The following is a 19204-nucleotide window of genomic DNA, read 5'->3' on the forward strand; positions in this document are numbered from 1 at the left end:
TGCTTAAGAGGTATGGTTTTTTTTCTTCACTGTTCAAAGAAAATCATGACCTATCCTTCAATATATATATAATCAATACTCAAAAAAAAAGGAGTCTGGAGTTTTCAAACTGTCTTAGTTTGAAAACTGAGATAGTGTGAAACTGCAACATGCTAATGAATTATACTTTAATAAGAAAGGTTGTTGAGGTTTGTGGGTTTTGTTTTGTTGTGTTTTTTACAAGCAACTAAAGAGAAATCATAGTTAGTATGCCTGTTTCAGGAGTGCCCTTATTAGATCAAAATCACAGCATGCCAAGTGGTAAAAATATGTTTGTTCACATCTATGTATTAGTCCCTCCTCCAAAGAGCTTACACTCCATAATAGACAAGAACAAGCAATGATTACAATGGGAGCAATGTCTCCATTATATACTTGAGAAAGGCAGTAAGAAACTAGGCCTACCTTACACAGAAAATCAAGCAAGTCTCCTAAGTCTCTGGCTGTACCTCATATAAAAATGCCTATTTGCCCACAATGACACTGAGACAAGGGTCACAGAAAAAGTAAATCAGTGACACAAACTTGCTCTGCCTTTCTATGTAGCACTGCCTTCTTAACCAGCACTTCACCTAATGAGTTAGCAAAGCTCTACCACAGGTCCCTAAATCCAGTGACTGTGTAGTTTAACCATAAATAATAAAATGCTCATTGAAAAAAAATTCATGTTTTAAAATAATTAAAAGGCTCTTTAGAACAGCTCTTGATGGCAGCATAAAAAATGCCAGAGTTTGAGCCTGCACTCCTCCCAACTTATTTACATGTTCATCTCTTCAACTTCCTTCTCTGCTCTATTAGTCAATTTGGAGACTGACAGTATCAAAACAGCAGCTAGAGGGAAAAGACCAATAAGGTGCATCCAAATAAATTACATGACATAAAAAAATCCAAACAAACAGTTAAAAAAAACCCATGCTAAAAGACTGTGGACTTGCAGAACAAGAAACAAGCTAATGAAAGATGTGTCCTAAGTGTGTACTATATACATACTTCACCAGCAAACAACTTACTTATAGAAAAAAAAACTTCCATGATACACATTAAATAAGCCAACACCTGGGATTTCATTCTCTTCAGGGAGGCACTCATAAATTACTTTTTAATGCCCCTCACACATCTAAAGCCCTGAGGCAGACAGACTACTTTGGACAACTACTATTACCCCAATATCAAAATAATTAGAGCCACAGATTTGTATGTTTTCCCATAGCAGCCTTTTATTCTAGGTTAAAATTTGTAATGTTCTGAAATAGTCTGTGAAGGAAACAATAGTTCTCAGAAGGCACTTTTACTTAAGTTAACCATCGCCCAAGCAGGAAAGATTTCATACTGCTAAGTGTTCAGGCACTGAACTGTCACATTGTTAATTCTAACACTTAACATAATTTATAGGCATTTTTCTTTTTCAAATTAAATCTTCTTTACCTAAGAGGAACATTAGTACCTCAAAAATACTTCTGTTTCAGTCGACAGGAGATGTACTTTCAATGTCTTAGGAAATAAAAATCCCTGTGATAGTCTTGAAGTATAAATTTCTCACACAAACTTTTACAGGTTTTCTAAAAGGCTTTCTTATTCTGGATTTTAGGAGAGGTCAAAGGAGCTGTTTCCCACATGGACACAAGTTTAAACCCACTCCTTTCATTGTGGAAGAAGCCCTCAGAAGGCAAGTAAGTCCACTGCACACAGGTGAGTGTAACAGCAACTGTGATAAATTTCACAGTACAGTCACACACAGAATAGTGAGATTAAGCCAGGTGTTAAGTCATGTGCTCTGGGGAAAAGACAGACTTGTTCCAGTTCTTCCAAAGCAAATTCTATCTGTATTTAAGACTTCTGAGAAGTAAGTCATAGGCATGTACAGGACAGCCTCTGCCTCCTGGCTTTGTGCATTTATCACGTAACTTTTTTTAAAAACTTGCCTTTAAGTACCATTTTTGGGAACACTTAATGAAAGCTCCTAAGGGAAGCCTGGCATTCCTGCCAGTCACCACAAAAGTATACACTTCTCTCTAGAGGTCTTTCCATACCTGAACTTTACAGCATTTGTGTCAAATCAGAGATCAGTAAACCAAGAGATGTGCCACTAAGAGAGATCTATTTTTACTGGGTTTTTCCCTTGAAATAAAGCAATACTTCAATACAATTCCTGGCTTTGAACAGCGCAAATGCCACTTAAACCACTAAATTTGTCTCTTCTTTCCAGAACTGTGCAGACTTTGTACCATTTATTCTATTAATCCTGTAACCTACAACAGCAGTTTCCATCTGGAAGATACCTCTGCAGGGCATTGGGCACACCACAGAAAATCTCTCTAATCCTTCAGGGAGTTCCTCCAGCTCCAGGCTGCAAAATGAGTGAATGCTGAACTCATTCTGTGAACAAAAGACTTCAGCCTGGTACACTCTCTGTCAAGTACTCTGCCCAGAACATGGTAGGACAGACTGAAATTCTGCTCCTGGTTTAAAACTGGTGCTTAGCTAAAACTGCATCAGAACTGTCCAGAAGCTGGCCTAAGAGGAAAAAATAGATGCAGTTATAAAGGTTACGTCATATATATATATATGGGAATAGAATTCTTTTATACATGAGAATACATTTTTGGGTAGAAGTCAAAACCAAGAAAATTGTCCTTCTTCACTACTGTCTAAATAGGACAAATTTTACTGAGATCAGAGATATTCAAAACAACATTGAAAATTAAACTCTTAATTAAGGAAGAACATTCACAGCACTTAACATCTATGTAATAACTTCCAGAAGAAAAATAAAAACTCATTTACTGGGTGTCTACCTGCAATAAAACTCATATGGGCTGCACTAAATTGAGACAGACTGATCCTGTTACACTGTCCAGTTACTCTGCAGCCATACAGTGACAGCTTCAAGGGGAAACAGGTGATCTAGGCTCAGAAAAACAAATCAAATGTGTGTCAATTCACTGTGTTACCTACAACACAGGAGGGATTATAACTCCTGCAGTACCTTATTGTTGTTCTTGGCCTGGCCTGGTTTGTCACGAAGTTGAGGGCAGTGCTGACCACAAAATAAAACAGAAAGCCCTCTGGAATCAATTCCAAATATTAAAAGAATAACACAGTATTCTAATCTATTAGTATTCTGGCAAGAACACACACACACAAATCAGTCTTTAAACTTGATTTAGACAAAAATTCTGATCTCAAATGCATCAATATGGACAACTACAAAGCTGCCTTATTTTTCATAGACAAATGGCTCATACATAAGCAATTTACAAAAGATACAGGAACATCTTCTAAAGTGCCAGTTATGACAACTTGTATTATCAATTCCTATTCCCTTAGGGACAGTTTTACAGAAACAAAACTGAAAATTAAGCAAGGGGAAAAAACCCTTATAAAACAACTAGCTTAAAATAGGTTTTATATTTATTTAATGTAAATGTACATGGTGGGTTCCACCCCCAACCAGCAAATATAAATAGCATTTAATTTACTGTCCAATCTCTGTATATTTCTGTAACTATTCAGGGAGAAAAAATGTTCTTATATCAAACCTAAGAAATCAGAATACCTAGAATGTCACTTCAATAAAAACCCTTGACTTATAAAAAAAATCATGTTATATTTCATCTCCCAAACGAAGCAGGATTAAGGGAAGGAAAATAAATAATACTGAAAGGTAGAATGCAGCCCTGGAAATCACCCAGCAGCTTGCCACAGTTCCCAGATATATGGCAGAGGTCCAACCTAAACAAAGCAAACTTACCCATAACTTCGGGACAAGTGATTTGCAAACACATCTTTTCCAGTAGGAACAGTATGAAAACTCTTATATTAATTTTGTTTAATGATGGATTTCCATTTTTCACTTAGAAAATACACTCCAGCAATTGAAATAGCAAGACCAGTTTATTTTCTTTTCTTTTCTTCCTGAAATTCACCTTATTTCTTCCAGTAGGGAGGGAGTGCACAAAATGCACATGGGTTCCTTTTTTATTTGTTTAGTAGCAAACTGAATTAAGCTACCAATGTTCTTACAGAACCTGATATAATGATATAGTAGTATACCCAAAAGGTCTTCAGCATAAAAAGGAATTCATATCTACTTAGGATTCCCACCCTTAAGCCAATCCTGCAAGACATTGCTAAAACGATGACAGTAAGTAGGGAAAAAAAGCACATGCTGTCTTGAATAAACTGCACTTAACAGTATTAAAAAATATATTCAAACCACATACCTCTCTGCAGCAGGGTTGTAAAAATAAAGGAAAAGGTCACTTAAGTATTTACAAAACTTGTTTTCACACAGGAATTGAACTATTACTGTGTTTTCCATCTTGGCTTTGAAAGCCATTAAGTGAAATTAATTATTCACATTTTGTTCTTTTTCCTCCAAACACAAGATACATCTTGTCTCATTACCTCAGCATTACTGGATGCAAAGCTATCCCTTTTCAAAAGTAAATATTTCAGAATACCACCTTGTAGATGTTATCCTCTTGTCAAGAAAAACTAGTATGATTTCTAAAGGTTATTATTTCAGTGAGCCACCTACTGCTCAAGGCATCTTTCTAATACTAACTCAAAATATATCAGAGGTTTCTGCAGTTTTTTTAATATTTAAGGTCAAATACTTTAATCCTCTCCTTTTCAAAACAGTGGTGTCACAGAGCATAAAACAGACAGTGAAAACAGCAAGGATCTGCATAATCTGCTTTTTCTTTTCTACTTCCACTTACTGTAAGCAGGGCAGTCCAGCTGAAACCACAAGCCTATCAAAACTTTCAGCAGAAAATGAGAACTAGCTCCAGAAAGTCCTTAAACCACGTGAAAAACAAACAACAGAAATGAAACTAAGAAGGAGGAAGCTGGTGGTTTAGCAATGTTTTGGAAATCTGTGACAAGAAAACCTATTTTCTAAGATGAAAGTGAAGAAGTAGATAAACTTCTGATTAAAAAAAATAAAAAAGGAAAATAACTGTAGGCCTGCGAGTCAAACTTGGAAAGAACGACAAAGAGCCTTCCAGTGAAGTGTACCTGGCTCTATGCTCAAGGCTGTCAAAGCCACTTTCTGTACCACAGGGCACTGGGGCAAATGAGAGTCAATCCCCAACTCTTGGTCTTTTCAAGAGGAATAAGCAGCCCAGCCAGAAGGCTTTGGGCCCGAGGGCAGGTACAGCTCCAGATGTGTGTATCGCTTCACCCGCGGGTGACGGCAGCCCCATGTCCCGGGCGGCCCCAGCACCTGGACGGGAGCGGCCGCCGGGACGCGGCTCCGCCTGAGCTGTCCAGGCCGCGGGTGCTGAACAGGCCTGGGGCGCTGGCTTCTGCTCGCCTTGGCTTCCACAGAACGGGTATTAACCCCAAACAATCCATCCTTGATTACCAGTCTTTTGTTAATCCTGTTAGTAAGTGCAGTTAGCCGAATACCACAAGAATGACACAAACATATTAATATTTGAGGTCTTGTCTTCTGTAGCCAGGCTGGGATCAAGCCCTTTAGGTTTCTACTCTCAGCCTTGGGCCACGATTCATGGCTTAAAGGCACAAAGATAAAAATTTCAGTCTGTGTAGCAGGATGATGAGGTATATCTCCAAGTAAGGATGCAACTTATATGTGAGTGTAAGAAAAACCCTGAAATTCTCCTCTGTTTATACAGCACGAGTGCCAGTTTGTATAAACAGTCACAGTGGTACTTTTGTCTGTGTTATGGAAATGGTTTTTTACAGCCCAAACAGCTGCTTTTAGTTTTAAAGAATAATTGCTGCTGGCTTTCTTGTTTATACAAGAAGCAGCAGCTTCAAGTTTACTAGCTAACACAAACAGTAACACTAGAGAACTCGATACACAAGCCTGTTTTCAATGAATTCTCTTATCAATCTATCCTCCCGAATATCTCACTAGGCAGGCAGCCACTGACAGAACAACCAACCTACGTTTTTAAAGACAGTTACTTTATTGCTAAATGTTGTCTTCTTCGTTACCACGCTGGTCCTTTTCTGTCAGACACATCTAGCAAATTAGAGCTTTCTACAAGCCTGATTCAAAGTAAGAGGCTATAAAAATTGAGAGATACTAAGTGCAATAAATGTCCTTTCAGTTACTTTTCAAGGCTGTATGCGTCATTGAAATTGTAGCTAATAGCTAGCAAGAGTCAAGTACAATTAGAAAGGAAAAAAAGAGCCCTTCATGATTGTAAGGAGAAATGAATTATCTGTTAAAAAAATGCATTCAAAATTGGAAATCAATTGCAAAACAGTAAGAGTAATTTCCTTATTAGGAATTTTTCCAATGGTAAAATTAGTCATCCAAATAAAATATCAGTGAAATTAGATGGTTTTCCACTAAGAATTAAGAAAGAATAAACATCATCTGCTTGGAATGGGCTAAACCCAGCTGACCCCATATTCCAGTGCCAGTAGGAACCCCAAGGTCTCTTCACATGTTATGAATGTCAGAGAGACTTTTGCCCACACATTACTCATTAGAATTACATCTGTCCTTACAAGCCCTTTTGCAAAAAGTTTTTGAAGAAAAATCATTGTACACACAATAACCTAAATATGATAATGACTTTTTTTTTGTTTAAATGATTAATTGTTTTCCAAAACACCCTGTGAGAAAGGAAAAAGCAATGTTTAAGTATTGCTTACAACAACAACTGACTGAAATAGCTGGCAAATTATCTTCCCTCTATATTTACCTCTCTGTATAAAAGTACTTGTGGTGATACTTGTAAACCTCAGTTAGAGGGTTCAATTGCCATAGTATTCACTGACTTTCAAAGTTAGGAAAGCACCATTAAAATTTGTTTACAATTTATGAGTTTCTGCAGAGGGTTACAAATCTAACAATTTAAGACCAATACCGAGACTGCAGGGAGAACTCCTTCCCCTTCAGCAGAGGGAGAAATCCCTGTCAGTTATAGGTGACAATTCCTGACAAATAGGATTATGCCCTTCAAGGTAGATTTGTGAGCACACAAAAAGTTCTGCATGAGCAAGACTCAGTGACTGGAGTAAAGCTGTCCTCATAGTGTTTTAGGTGCACCAATAGCTCAAAAACATTGTACCTAGTGCATTTATCTATCATCTTTGCCTGAAGGAGCATGAGGCTTAGCATGTCAGAGAGAAACTACAGGAGGGAAAATAAAAATAAGGTCCTGTCTTGAGGCTTTTCTTCCTTTCCTATTTCTATCTGAAATTTCACATGTCTGAAATCAAATTACAAGTGTGTAATTTTGTAAATTTACAAATCCTTAAGGCATAAACAGAAAACCAATAGGATTAGAATTTAATATGTTGACATTTAAATCCCAGGCTATAGTGCCTTGTGTAAATAGGCTGTACATCTCAGCCTATTTACATGGTTAGCTCTTTGAGGGAGCAAGTTTAATCAGTTTTAACCCGTATGTGCTTCAAAACACTGCTAACAAAAAGCAAAATTTACATCACAATTTTCAAGTTTGGGAAAATGAAAGTTAGAAAAATTGGAATTCAAAAAAATACCTATGTATATCATAAAATAAATAACTTAATCAAAATGGCCTCATCTTCGATACAGAACTAATTAGCTATTTCAATAGGTTTCTCTTCAGTGTTATTCCTCCATTAATGATATACAATTTCTATAAAAAACTAGGATATTAAAGTCAAAATCCAAATTTATAATCCATATTATTATTAATCACCTAAATTATGTCTTTTAAGAAAAACAAAGAAACAAATCCTCAATTCTACCACTGATCTTTTAAAATGTGATTATTTTTAAGATCCAGCTAAGTCAGTATTTCTGAATATTTATTTTTGTTTTCAATAGCACTACGGTTACTAATAAAGGTGTTGCATATAAGATGACTCAACCACACAGAAAACAGCAAAAGGGCAGGGAAAAGGAATAAAGAGAGGGTCTCACTAAGTTACACAGAGCTTTAGTGTCACAGGACCATAGTTTAAGAGCTTAGAAAACAAATATATCAGTACTCATATCACTGAATCCCAATTCCTGCTAAGCAAGAATGCAACAAATACCACCACTCCATACAAACCTTTCCTATTCTCTTGCTTACAAATTTGGCATCGTTGCCAAATGATTTCTTTTGAGCTTAACATTTCCTGGGGTGCTTACAATTTTCACTCATTTTAATTCTGCATCTTTATTAATAATGCTGGGCCAGCAACACGTTCAATACAAACGTTTGTTTTAAACATATTTCAAAGAATGCTTGCACACTACAGCTATTTAAAAAAACTTTATTTATAAAGTTTCAGGCTGCCATGGGACACAGCTATTTAATGGCCCAGAGATAGTGCAAATCCATGATAGAACAATGATGAAAACCAGGAGTCCCTAGAGGTGCATCTTATAACCAGTATTTTGCAACACTGGAAAATACAGGGATATTGGCACGCTGCAGTTTTGACCACTAGCTAAATAATCTAAAAAACTTGTCAAATATTTGCCCATTTAATTTGTTTGTTTAAGCATCAGAGCAAAAGATTTCAAGGACTTTTGTTGTGGTCCTTGCTTTTAGAATAATAAAAACTAATTTCAGCTATTTCTTTCAACTTCTGGCAAAAATTATACTCTGAATAGTTTTATCAATGCTAAGTATGCTTTGCCTTATATTTGCTGTAGCATGGCACCTTTCTCTGCAACTTGCTTATTGGCTAGCCAATCCCTAAGAGAATCAACAATGGCCAGAATTTAAAATTAGGATGCTTTTGACAACCACTCCATGACTTCAGATTCCGTAACAACATAAATCTATGTGGATAGGAACAATCTCAACACTGCTGTCAGTCTAAGCTCTCTTCAGAGGTTAATTCCAGCTCACTTTTCACAAATTAATGTATTTCCTCAACATATTAAATTATTTAATGTCAATAATTTACATCAGCCAAGCTTACAATGTCTTAAAACATTTCTTCTAAACAAAGCTTTAAAGCAAAAGGTAAAAATCATCATTGTATCATTAAATACACGAAAAAGTTTGGTTGCCTGCACACTTCTAGAGAAGTCACATATTCCAGCCCAGCCCACTAGAAGCACTTTTGCCATCCAGCTCCAAATGTGTTCATCATTTCCTCTGACTTCATCAGCTGCACACAACTGTGTGCTTTATGACTGGAGAGGCCAAGTGGAGACACAAAGAGAACCTGGGCTGAACACGTCATCCATTCCCCCCCTTGCACAATGTAAAACACATTATTTGCATTAGCTTTCTTATCCCTTTGTTTGCAGCAAAACTAGACCCACATTTCCAAGGAACATTTCCTCCACTCCCTAGTTCTATGCTGTCACTGGGTCTTGATCTTATCAAGCGCATGAAAACCAGTTTATTTCGGTACACAGTTTATTATTCTAGCAATGGCATCTGTATTTCCTCCAAACCAGAAGCTATTTCACTAGCCTATTTTATTTCAATAGTATTTTCAACTCTTCATTTTTTCACAGCCATGGTTATGAAGAAGCTCAGTATCATGTGTCTTTGAAAATGTTATCACTTACAAAACACACAAATTCACAGAAATGGCGTACTGGGATATAAACTAATCCAACAGCAGAGCTATAGCAAACATGCACTACCCTTCAATTAATTTTAATTGTATTTCAGTTCTTAAAAAGTGAGGAAATGCCTCTACACTTGTCATCTGGTATCTCAGTATTAGATATCTAGTATGGAAATGTTAGGACAGCTGAAGTAGATATTCAAAGGGTGTTTCTTTGATAGTATGCAGCTCTTTTCCATATGTGAATTTCATGCTGTTGTCATTCATGCGCTGTTTTACTAGATCATTTCTCTTCAGCCAGCAACAGCATTATGGCACTACTGCATGGATGGACCAGGTATTTTACTTCTTTACACAGCACTTAAAAATATATAAATAGTTTTACAATTATGTTTTATTCTTTTGCAACTGTAATTTGTTAATAGATTGCTAGAGGTTTAACAAAAAATCATGTCTGCTTTGTACTCAGGCAATCAATCTAAGTGTCTTTCATTGAGTAATACTCCAAATATAAAAATTAAACAAGTATCCATCCAAACCGATCTGACTGCCTCTAAAAACTATACCCACATGGCTCAAGAGAGTGAAAAAACTCGAAAACTTGAACACTCAAACAAGCTCTAATTTGCAAATGAGTTTGAAAAAAAAATCACAGCATGGAAAAATCAGAAGGAAAGTTGCATAGCTAACCCTGTATTTGGGCACTTCACACCTGGACTCAGCTATACCGCCTTTTACAAAACTTCATCACAATCAGCTCTGAAGATGAATCATCATTATCCAATGTATCATAGGAGCCCTGAGTCACTCATACATGTGCAAACTATGCCTTCCAATATTCAGAACACAGGTGTGTGATTTTAAACTCATTGTTCCCAAAGGACAACGACACACACAAGAAAATGGACAGCAGATTCTCGAGTCTGGCATCTTAGGTCCAGTCCTCTTTGCTGATGCAGCAAAGACAGTAAGAAAGAGAACTGCCTCATAGCAAAAGCAAAGCAGTTAAATGACCAATTTTATGGGAACTACATTTTACTATTGTCACTGTTCTTTATGTTCTGGAGATTGTCCACCATTATCTCTCTGATATTTGCTTAATTGACGATGCTTTGATCTATTTGGTAGGGACACAGAATTTTCTTAAGAGAAGATTCTTTTTCCCCAAACTGGAACTTTTATCCATATTCACACTGAAGAATAAAGGAAGAGTGATGTTCTTCATTCTACAATAAGTAAAACTTCTGACAGCTGCAGGAAATCAGGATTCAAAGTAATGTGATTTTCAGGGAACTATCTAAGATTCTTGACAGGATGACAATCTAGTTTGTAAGTTTTCTGAAAGACTACCACCAGATTGGTCCAGATTTCATCACAAAAAAATTAAGATACTCAAAATACTGCTTATGTGTTCAGGCAATTTGCAGAAAGCTCCTCTGAGCACTCTCTTCTTTTGCTGTACATGGAAAACTTCATGTCTGCTAGTATATGCTATGACAGTTTTTATTTTAGCAGTACAGAACAACTCCATCTAGGTTACACTCAGTACAATTCAGCAAGACCCCATCCTTCAATTTTCTGTCAAATTCAACACTGAAAGATAAATGCATCTGTATTTTAATAAGACATGGGATCCTCCCCTTTCTGCACCGAGTCCTCTAAGTGCCTTAACTATATTTCAACTCAATAAATTGCATATACACCTACATTTCAGGGAAAAAAAATTCCAGGAAAATCATAACTAAGCTTCATTTTTTATCAGAGAATAACCTTTATGGAATATGCTAGCATTGGCATAAAAAATACTGTAATTTACTGGTATTGACAGTATTCCAGATGCTCAAGTAGCCTCCCATATCTAAAAAGTCCACGTTCAACTTTTAAAACCATAATGAAAATGCAGTATAAATCAATCTGACATAAGGACTAATTATGGGAGCCCAACTAGGAAGTGTTTTGGAATACCACTAGTTTTAAAAGCCATTTACAGTTAAAATGTTACTAAATAATTGCTTTATATAAATGACACTTTGTATGGAAAGCCAAACAAATCGTAACAGCTTGCTTCGCCTTGCCATTATTCTTAGGTGTATTTATTATAAGTTACTAGAAGACACGCAAAGTGCATGCCAGATGAGAACTCTGTATTTATAGCACACTAAGTCAGTCAGCAAACACAATCTACTAAAAATAGCCCCGATGGTATGCACCACACCCACCCTTCGGGGACTGTGCACAGGCTGTGGTGGTCTGATTCTGAGACAGAGCAGACTAGCAAGAAAATACCCAGCTAGGTCAGTTCCCAAGGAAGACAACTGAGAGTGATAGAGTCAAATCCCACACAGCACTTGCTATTCTGCTTGGCAGGCAGTCAGACACCTCGAGCCCTGCGAGATTTTCCTGCGTGCTTCCTGATCTCTCCAGGTCAATACTATTCCATTTCCATGCAGAAAATAGAAGCATGTCCTGAGTGAAAGGGAGAACCAGCCTCATTTGTTCTATGGCTTACCCTCCCGTTTTTGTAAGCATCAGGAATTTGAAGCCTACCAAACAAGAGGTCAAAGACCTCTGGATGCACACTAAGACATCCTCATGAAAGTCATGAAGATCATTTACAAAGGAAAGGTGGTCTTGGGAGCACAAGCACTTGTTTATAGGGAATATCCATCCAGATAGTAAACAACAAAAACCACTCTCCTAGATGCTTAAGATATGTGGTTCTGGTTTTACTCAGGTAGTTGTGGTTTTATACAAATTGTTTTCTTTTGATTGGAAAGATGCACATCTTTAAAGATGATCCAAAATAGAAACTCCAAGAACTCAAGGATTTCTCACTTTCTTTTCACGCGTTAAACATCTGCAAGAACATGCTCCATTACCACAGTAAATGAACTCAATCTGTCCAAATGACCATACACCTCTCCTGAAACTAATTAATGGGTATTAATTAACTAAGGCATTAATGGGCACTGCAGAAAAATATTGAAAATAATATAAAATTGGTTGCATGCAAATAGCAAGGAAAACCTACCCACAAATTTTCACAACGTTATTCAAAACTTTAAAGTTTCCTGCAAGGCTAAGAGAGCAATTCAAGAACATTTGCATGATGAAGTTTTCTATAAGCAGCTGGCAAGAACAGGGGAGAACTTACCCAAACAAATGCATAGGCAACATGTTTTAAAAATAGTTTTGAATTTCTACCAGCGATAAAAGGCTTTCTTTATGAGACAAAGAAATTACTTGGGAGGTTGTTGGAGACTAGTATGCAATTATATGACAGAACATGAGGAGAGACACTTTATCAGAATATCAGGGTTGCATAGGTATTCAGAAGACATTAAATAAGAGGAAGGCCTTTGTTTGAACTGGCACAGCAAAGGTTCAATAAGGTATTATCACTACCTTGATAGCCAAAAGAAATATTTATATATGCCATTACAATTAGGCTGTTTCCTTTTCCTCAGACGGTTAACTATTTACATTTCTCCTGCAAATGCAGTGCTGCCATTTCTTATTATTTGGCTTCTCCTAAACTTTTTTGTTCACAAAGCAGGAAGAGGGGAAAAAAAAAAAAAAAGCCTTTCAAAGATCCCCTATCACTCACCTCAGTCTTTACTTCACTGCCCCAAGCAACTCATCATCACAGAGACTGGTCTCCAACTGAAGGAAATGGAAGATGACTCCCATGGACTTCATGAGTGCCACCAGAAGACTCAAACATTCCTTCTTTTAGCTGGATTTGTCCAAACACTTAACGTATGAGACTAAAAGCACTCTCTTGACTGAGTTGGAGGAGGTGACTGGTGGTGTTGGATTTTTTGCTGCTTTTTCTTGTCCCTGACTCAGGAGGGTTTACACCTCTGCTGCCAAACCACAAACTCTATATTGCCCACTTAATGTACACAGGCAAAGAGAAGCCAAACTAAACACTGGAACAGTGAGACTCTGCAAAGGGACAGGATTCCTCAAATGCATCAGTCAGAACAGACCTTCTGAAGCTCATTATCAATAGGCTTATCCTTGGACTGCTCTCCTAGAACAATGGATTTTTCAATCTGTGTTTTGGTGAAGGGGATCATAATGTATTTACAAAATCCTCCATATCTTCAGAGAGTGCAAAAGTGACTCTTTCACTCTGGAGTCAATTCACTGATATAACTGAACATATCTATTCCCCTGCTCCCACCATCCCAACAGTCCTGCTGCAAGACACACGTCCCAGCCTTTCTCCAATTCAGGGGACAAAGAACTCAGAGTGTCCCTCTGGCTGGCAAAAGGGGAGCAGCATTAAGTCTGAAGTGTTTCAGAGTTCCGTAATTTCTCAAAGCAATAGTTCTTGTGTCATACTGGAAGAGAAGGGCAACGAAGTGACCAAAAGACAGTTGAACTTCAAAAATATATCCAAAATGTATCATATAACTAAACAGTTCTGACGGGAAACAAAACAAGATGTGGCCTTCTAGGCATTGTGAAATACATCTAAAAAACTCCTCTTAGAATTCACATCATTCTTGTATTTTTATCTGCTTCCCACAATCCAACTAGGAATTCAGATTCCTGAATTCATGAATCTGAGGCATTCATAAACTTTCTTTTATAGAATGAAGAATTCATTAATTACTTCTACTAATTATTATTACAAACAGATGCTACTATACTATATCTACAAGGTTCTACCCATGCTCTGTTATGTACATTCCGTAGCTGGTGATAAATCCTGCACTGTAAAGTACTTCATAAAAAAAAGTCTGATCATTATTTGGCTTATGAAGAACGTAACAAACTTCCTTCTCCTAATAAAGTTGAACGGATGCAACTTAATCTCCAAATCATTACTCCCAATCTTGACATGAAGGCTGCTAACAGCAGTATCTGACAACACTATACATTTAAAAATCCATCTATAAAAACATCATATAAAATTGTATATGGCCACATACAACACAAACTGAGATTTTATGTAATACCTGTACAGTCTCTGCTCAATCATCTTGAAAGAACTGATGTGAAAATTTAAAAAACTCAATATATTTGAGTTTCAGCTATCTTCAGCTGAATTTTAATATATTATTCCCTAAGAGACTCTTAATGGCAAAACAAAATAGAAAAGAGTTTAAAGGCATTACTGTCTTATAACAACATTCCCAAATTTGAACACCAGAAGGATACTTATTATACTAGGTGTTTTTGCCAATAATTCTCCCAGTTATGACCACCCAGAAACAGGAACATAAACACAAAGAAGGTTCTGAGGAGCTGTCAACACTATAAGTGATGGAAGTAACACATCACCAGCTCCCCAAAGCAAAGACCATCCCAAAAGTCCATTTTTAGCTGAACCAATTGCATCACTGACATCAACAAGCTATATTGTAACTACAGTGGTAGCTTTGCTGCAGTGCTGATGGGTATGAAATCTCTAAAAACACAGTGGAAAAACTAATGTGAATCTGGCCCCATGATCCTCAGGGCCAACTCTTCTACACATAACAGAAGGTAAGAATATTTACTTTGGGGCTGGAGGAGAGGGGAAGTCCCATTCACTGAGGAACGGAGCAGGGAAACTACTGGTCAAAATTCCTGATAAGTGTTATCACCTGAAAGGAAGCTGGAACTTGGCACTGTGTTGCAATAAAGCTCTTGAATGTCACGCACAGGTTTGGCCTCTCTGGGAGTGCCGTAAGATCATACGGAATTTGGGTCTCACTCTACTTAATGCCCTAAGCCTACTTCAGGCATGCTCTCAGCACAAAGTTAAACACACACACACACACACACATATATATATTTTTGTGAGACCAAGGCCCTGATTATTGAGTGAACTGAACTCTCCCTGAGATGAGACAAAGCTACACAGCAGTATTTACTCCACTGTATGATGTTCATAAAAGTGCCTTAGCCTGAGGTCAGATGGGAACATGAGACCTTCACTGTCAGGAAAGGCTGTTAGTACAACAGTTCCTCCTAAAGGAGCATAGGCAGTAACTGAACATGCTTCCCAATACTTCAACACAATTTTTATATTCTCATTCAAATGGTGTACTAACAAGCTTAGTATAGATTAAAGCAGAGGGTTAATATTTGTACATTACTTCAGCATGCAAAACAGCTCAGTAAAAGTGACAATAGAGTGTAATTCACTAATGGCAAATTAATTACAGTAATTTAACAAATGCAACACCCACGTGTCACTGACTGACGAAGCCAAGCAGTATGCCTAAAAACATAAATAGCTGGATATTTGGTTCAACTTACAGAAGGTATTCTTGTTCTTCTATTTTATTTTAATTTTCACAGAATTGCTATGCTAATCCTCACAACTAATTTTGGCAGCTTTCAGGATAAAAATAAATAATTCAGCTAATTTGCAAGTTACAAAACAAGGGAGGGGACTTCAAGCATGCTCAAGATACACAAGATAAATGCCAGATACCACACCTAGACAAGCTTGAGCTAGTTACCACCAGGACAAAAACAATCCTTCAAGTTATTTTTCAGAATGCTGATGCTATTAATGGATGTTCTCCAGTTGGACTACTTTTTCCAAGCATGTAGTTATTACAAGGAATCAAGAAAACACAAAGTATGCAACTAGAAAAGGATGGCAGCACTGAGTGTGATGTGGAATAATGTATCATCAACATCACAAAATATTTAATTGGAAGAAAGATGCTTCAAGTGAGGCCTTCTTCACAGGTGTTGCAGTATTATGATTAAGCAGTTATTCATCCCACTAAGATACACTGCCTTTATGTGGTCACAAGATAGTCATGGATCTATTTGCTTCCTCACTAAAAATTTTACTTTAAACTTGCCACGTATACTCCTAACATATGGCAGCCCTTATTTATTAGTGAGCAGATGAAGACAGTGTACCCCTCCTGGCACTTCTCCTGCACTGGTAAATGCAACAAGCTTTGCATCACTCCAAGGACAAAACACAGTGTGGTACAGAAATTAAAAAATGATTACGTGCCATGGAAAAGTAAGATCAAATTCAGAGTTATTCTGAAGAGAATGTCCTGCATCTGAATACAGCTGCCTAGGTTATTAATCCTCATCACTTCATTTACATTTAATCCACTCCCTCCTGACACCAAGGCAAGTTGCAGTACAGCATTTAAGCAAGGAGGGGGTGGGAAAAAAGTTTCACCTTTGAGCAACCATTGGATACACATTCTAATGATTCCCTTGTGCTTAGCACAAGCTGTACAATACTCCATGATAGTGCACCCTTTCATCACTAGACGAAAAGACGAAACATGTGCACCTTCCTCCCTCTCAAGGTACTTTGATGGTGTAATGAGTATCCTTGCAACAAAGCCTGTCGAGCAGTTTGGTACCGTGAGAATAGTTATGTTTTCTATCTTAGAGGAAAATATTATTTTATTGCAATAGGGTTTGACAGCTTTCTGTTAATGTTCAACCGCTGGGACGAGGCAGTTTGAAATATAGGAAGCAACAGCTATGCTGTCTTAAGGTCGCCAGAGGCGGCAGGCCATGTGCCAGAAACCTCGTGTACCCTGCGAGGGTCAGGCTCCAGACAAAGCTTTGGGGTATTACGTTTATATAGGTATATATATTTATAGCTATATATATTTATGTATGTATTAAAAATACCAGTTGAAGACTACATCCATTACAAAATAAAACTTGCATATTGTTTGACCTACATGAACAGCCTTTAGAATGAGCAGCACTTAAAGGAGGTAGCAACTTTGAACACAGCTGACAACTAACAAGTTGATTTTCAGCTTCAAGGTAAAAAATACAGGCAGTAAAATGCTCGTCCTATACAGCCCAATTACTCTCGGTAGCGCAAGTCAGACAAAAAAAAACTATAACGTGCTCCACGTTTAATGTGCTTCTCAAAGGGCCTCAGCTCCCTGACTAGTTGAGAGTTTAGCCGAGTGTTCCTCCTGCCTCAAGAGCACATGTGCCCATCCTCAAGGCTACCGGTGCTGCAAGCCTGTACTCCAGCGGCAGGGACAGCTATCCGGCTCTGCCAACCTCTTAGAGGGTGCATTAACAAAGAAACTTACTTTAACTTCTGTTTTTCTGTACGACTTTCTGAACAGAATACCCGAGAACTCAGAAAGAGGAACAAGCATCAGCCACACATTAATCAGTGCCTAAAGAGGGGTTTGGTCCGATTTTAGAATAAACGGCGGAGACACATGATCCAATTAAATTCTAATTATGTAAGTAGTAGGCAAGAGTATTTACACAGGCACTGATTACAGCTATTAGAGTCTAAAGTCGCCGGCCGGAGAGGCTCCGCTTCCTCCCCGCCGCCGGGCTCGTTTCATTTTTAACCGCCCTTTTCACAGCTCTCCTTACAGACAATAGGAGACGCCGGCCCGGGAGCCCGGTCTCCAAACCCGGACGCCAGCCTGGAGGAGCCGCAGCTCTCCCCGGAGTGATGATTCATTACCCGTCCCACCTCAGAGCCGGGGAAAGAGCCCACACACACACACCCCATCCCACCGCCCGCAACTCCGGCCCCGCAGAAACCCTCCCGCCCCGCCGGTGCCCCTTACCTCCGAACAGGTGCGGCGAGAGGTGCGCGGGCAGCGAGCCGATCACTAGCCGGGGCCCGCCGGAGGAGCCGCCGCCGCCTCCCCCCGCGGGCCGCTCCCGGCCGCCTTCCTCCGGGGTGCTGCTGACCGAGTCCTGCGAGCCGTAGGGGCCGCTGCTGTGGGGGATGTTGAAGGCGGACTGCGCCGCCCGGGCCCCGGAGGCCGTGCCCCCGCCCAGGGACCTGCTCCGGGGCGCCGACCCCGCGGCACTCGCCGCCGCCGCCGCCGCTCCTCCGGCCGCCGCGGCCGCCGCGCCGCCGGGAGGAGCGTGAGGCGCCGCCGCCAGGTGCGCGTAGCGCCCGCCGCCGCCTGCCGAGCGCCCGCCGGTCCCGTTAGCGCCGCCGCCGCCGCCGCTGCTGCTGCTGCTCGAGGAAGGCAAATCCCCGCCCGAGTACGCCCGGGTGCGGCCATTGGCGGCGGTGGGGCTGCTCTGCTTCGCGCCCATGGTCCCGCCGCCGCCTGGCGCTGCCCGGTGCCCTTCGCCGCCGCCTTCCCCGCGGCGCCCAAGGGTGGTGGTGGCAGTCCGGCCCCGGCGGGGGCGATCCGAGGAGCGGGTCGCGCCGGGGAGGGGGGAGAGGGAGCGCCGGGGGAGGGGGACGGGTCGCTCGGTGGGTCGGTGTGGAGAGGGGAGAGCCGCCCGCCGGGATCCGGCTCAGCTGGCGGCCCCGGCGCGGCCGCTGCTGGCGGGTCTGGGGCGCCACCATGAGCTGCTCGGGACGGTGCTGGCTCCCGCCGCGCTGCCGCTCGGCCCCGCCGCCGCCGCTGCTGCTGCTGTGACCGCCGCCGCCGAGACCGCCACCGCCATCCTCCTCCCCGTTCGCCGCCGCTGAGCCCTGTGCGGGGCACCGGCGGCAGCAGCGCCGCCGAGGCCGCTCGCTCGCCCGCGGCGCGCCGTGCCTGTGCCGAGGAGGCGGGAGGGGGCGGTCACCCCGGCGCAGCCGCTCCTCTACCGTGTCGCCATGCTGGGGGCGGCACCAGCGGGCGGGATGGGGAGCGGTTACGGCGGGCGGGGGCCGCCGCCTCGCCTCCCCCCCCGCGCCCAGCGGGAGACCGGCCCCCGGCGGCGGCGGCGGCGCAACGGGCCG

At 40.5% G+C, this 19204-nt stretch overlaps 1 protein-coding gene across 1 annotated transcript in view; it reads right to left on the minus strand.

Annotated features, from left to right (window-relative positions):
- The window catches only part of ZNRF2 (zinc and ring finger 2), a 57763-nt gene extending 38782 nt beyond the window's left edge, over positions 1–18981 (minus strand). The window contains exon 1 of the mRNA XM_015619357.3: positions 18081–18981. Coding sequence (XP_015474843.1) covers positions 18081–18564 — 484 coding nt within the window. The 5' untranslated portion in view covers positions 18565–18981. The remainder of the gene's footprint in view (positions 1–18080) is intronic.
- Positions 18982–19204: the final 223 nt, after the last annotated feature.

This window comes from Parus major, chromosome 2 (genome assembly GCF_001522545.3).
Source record: "Parus major isolate Abel chromosome 2, Parus_major1.1, whole genome shotgun sequence".
NCBI classification, from domain to species: Eukaryota; Metazoa; Chordata; class Aves; order Passeriformes; family Paridae; genus Parus; species Parus major.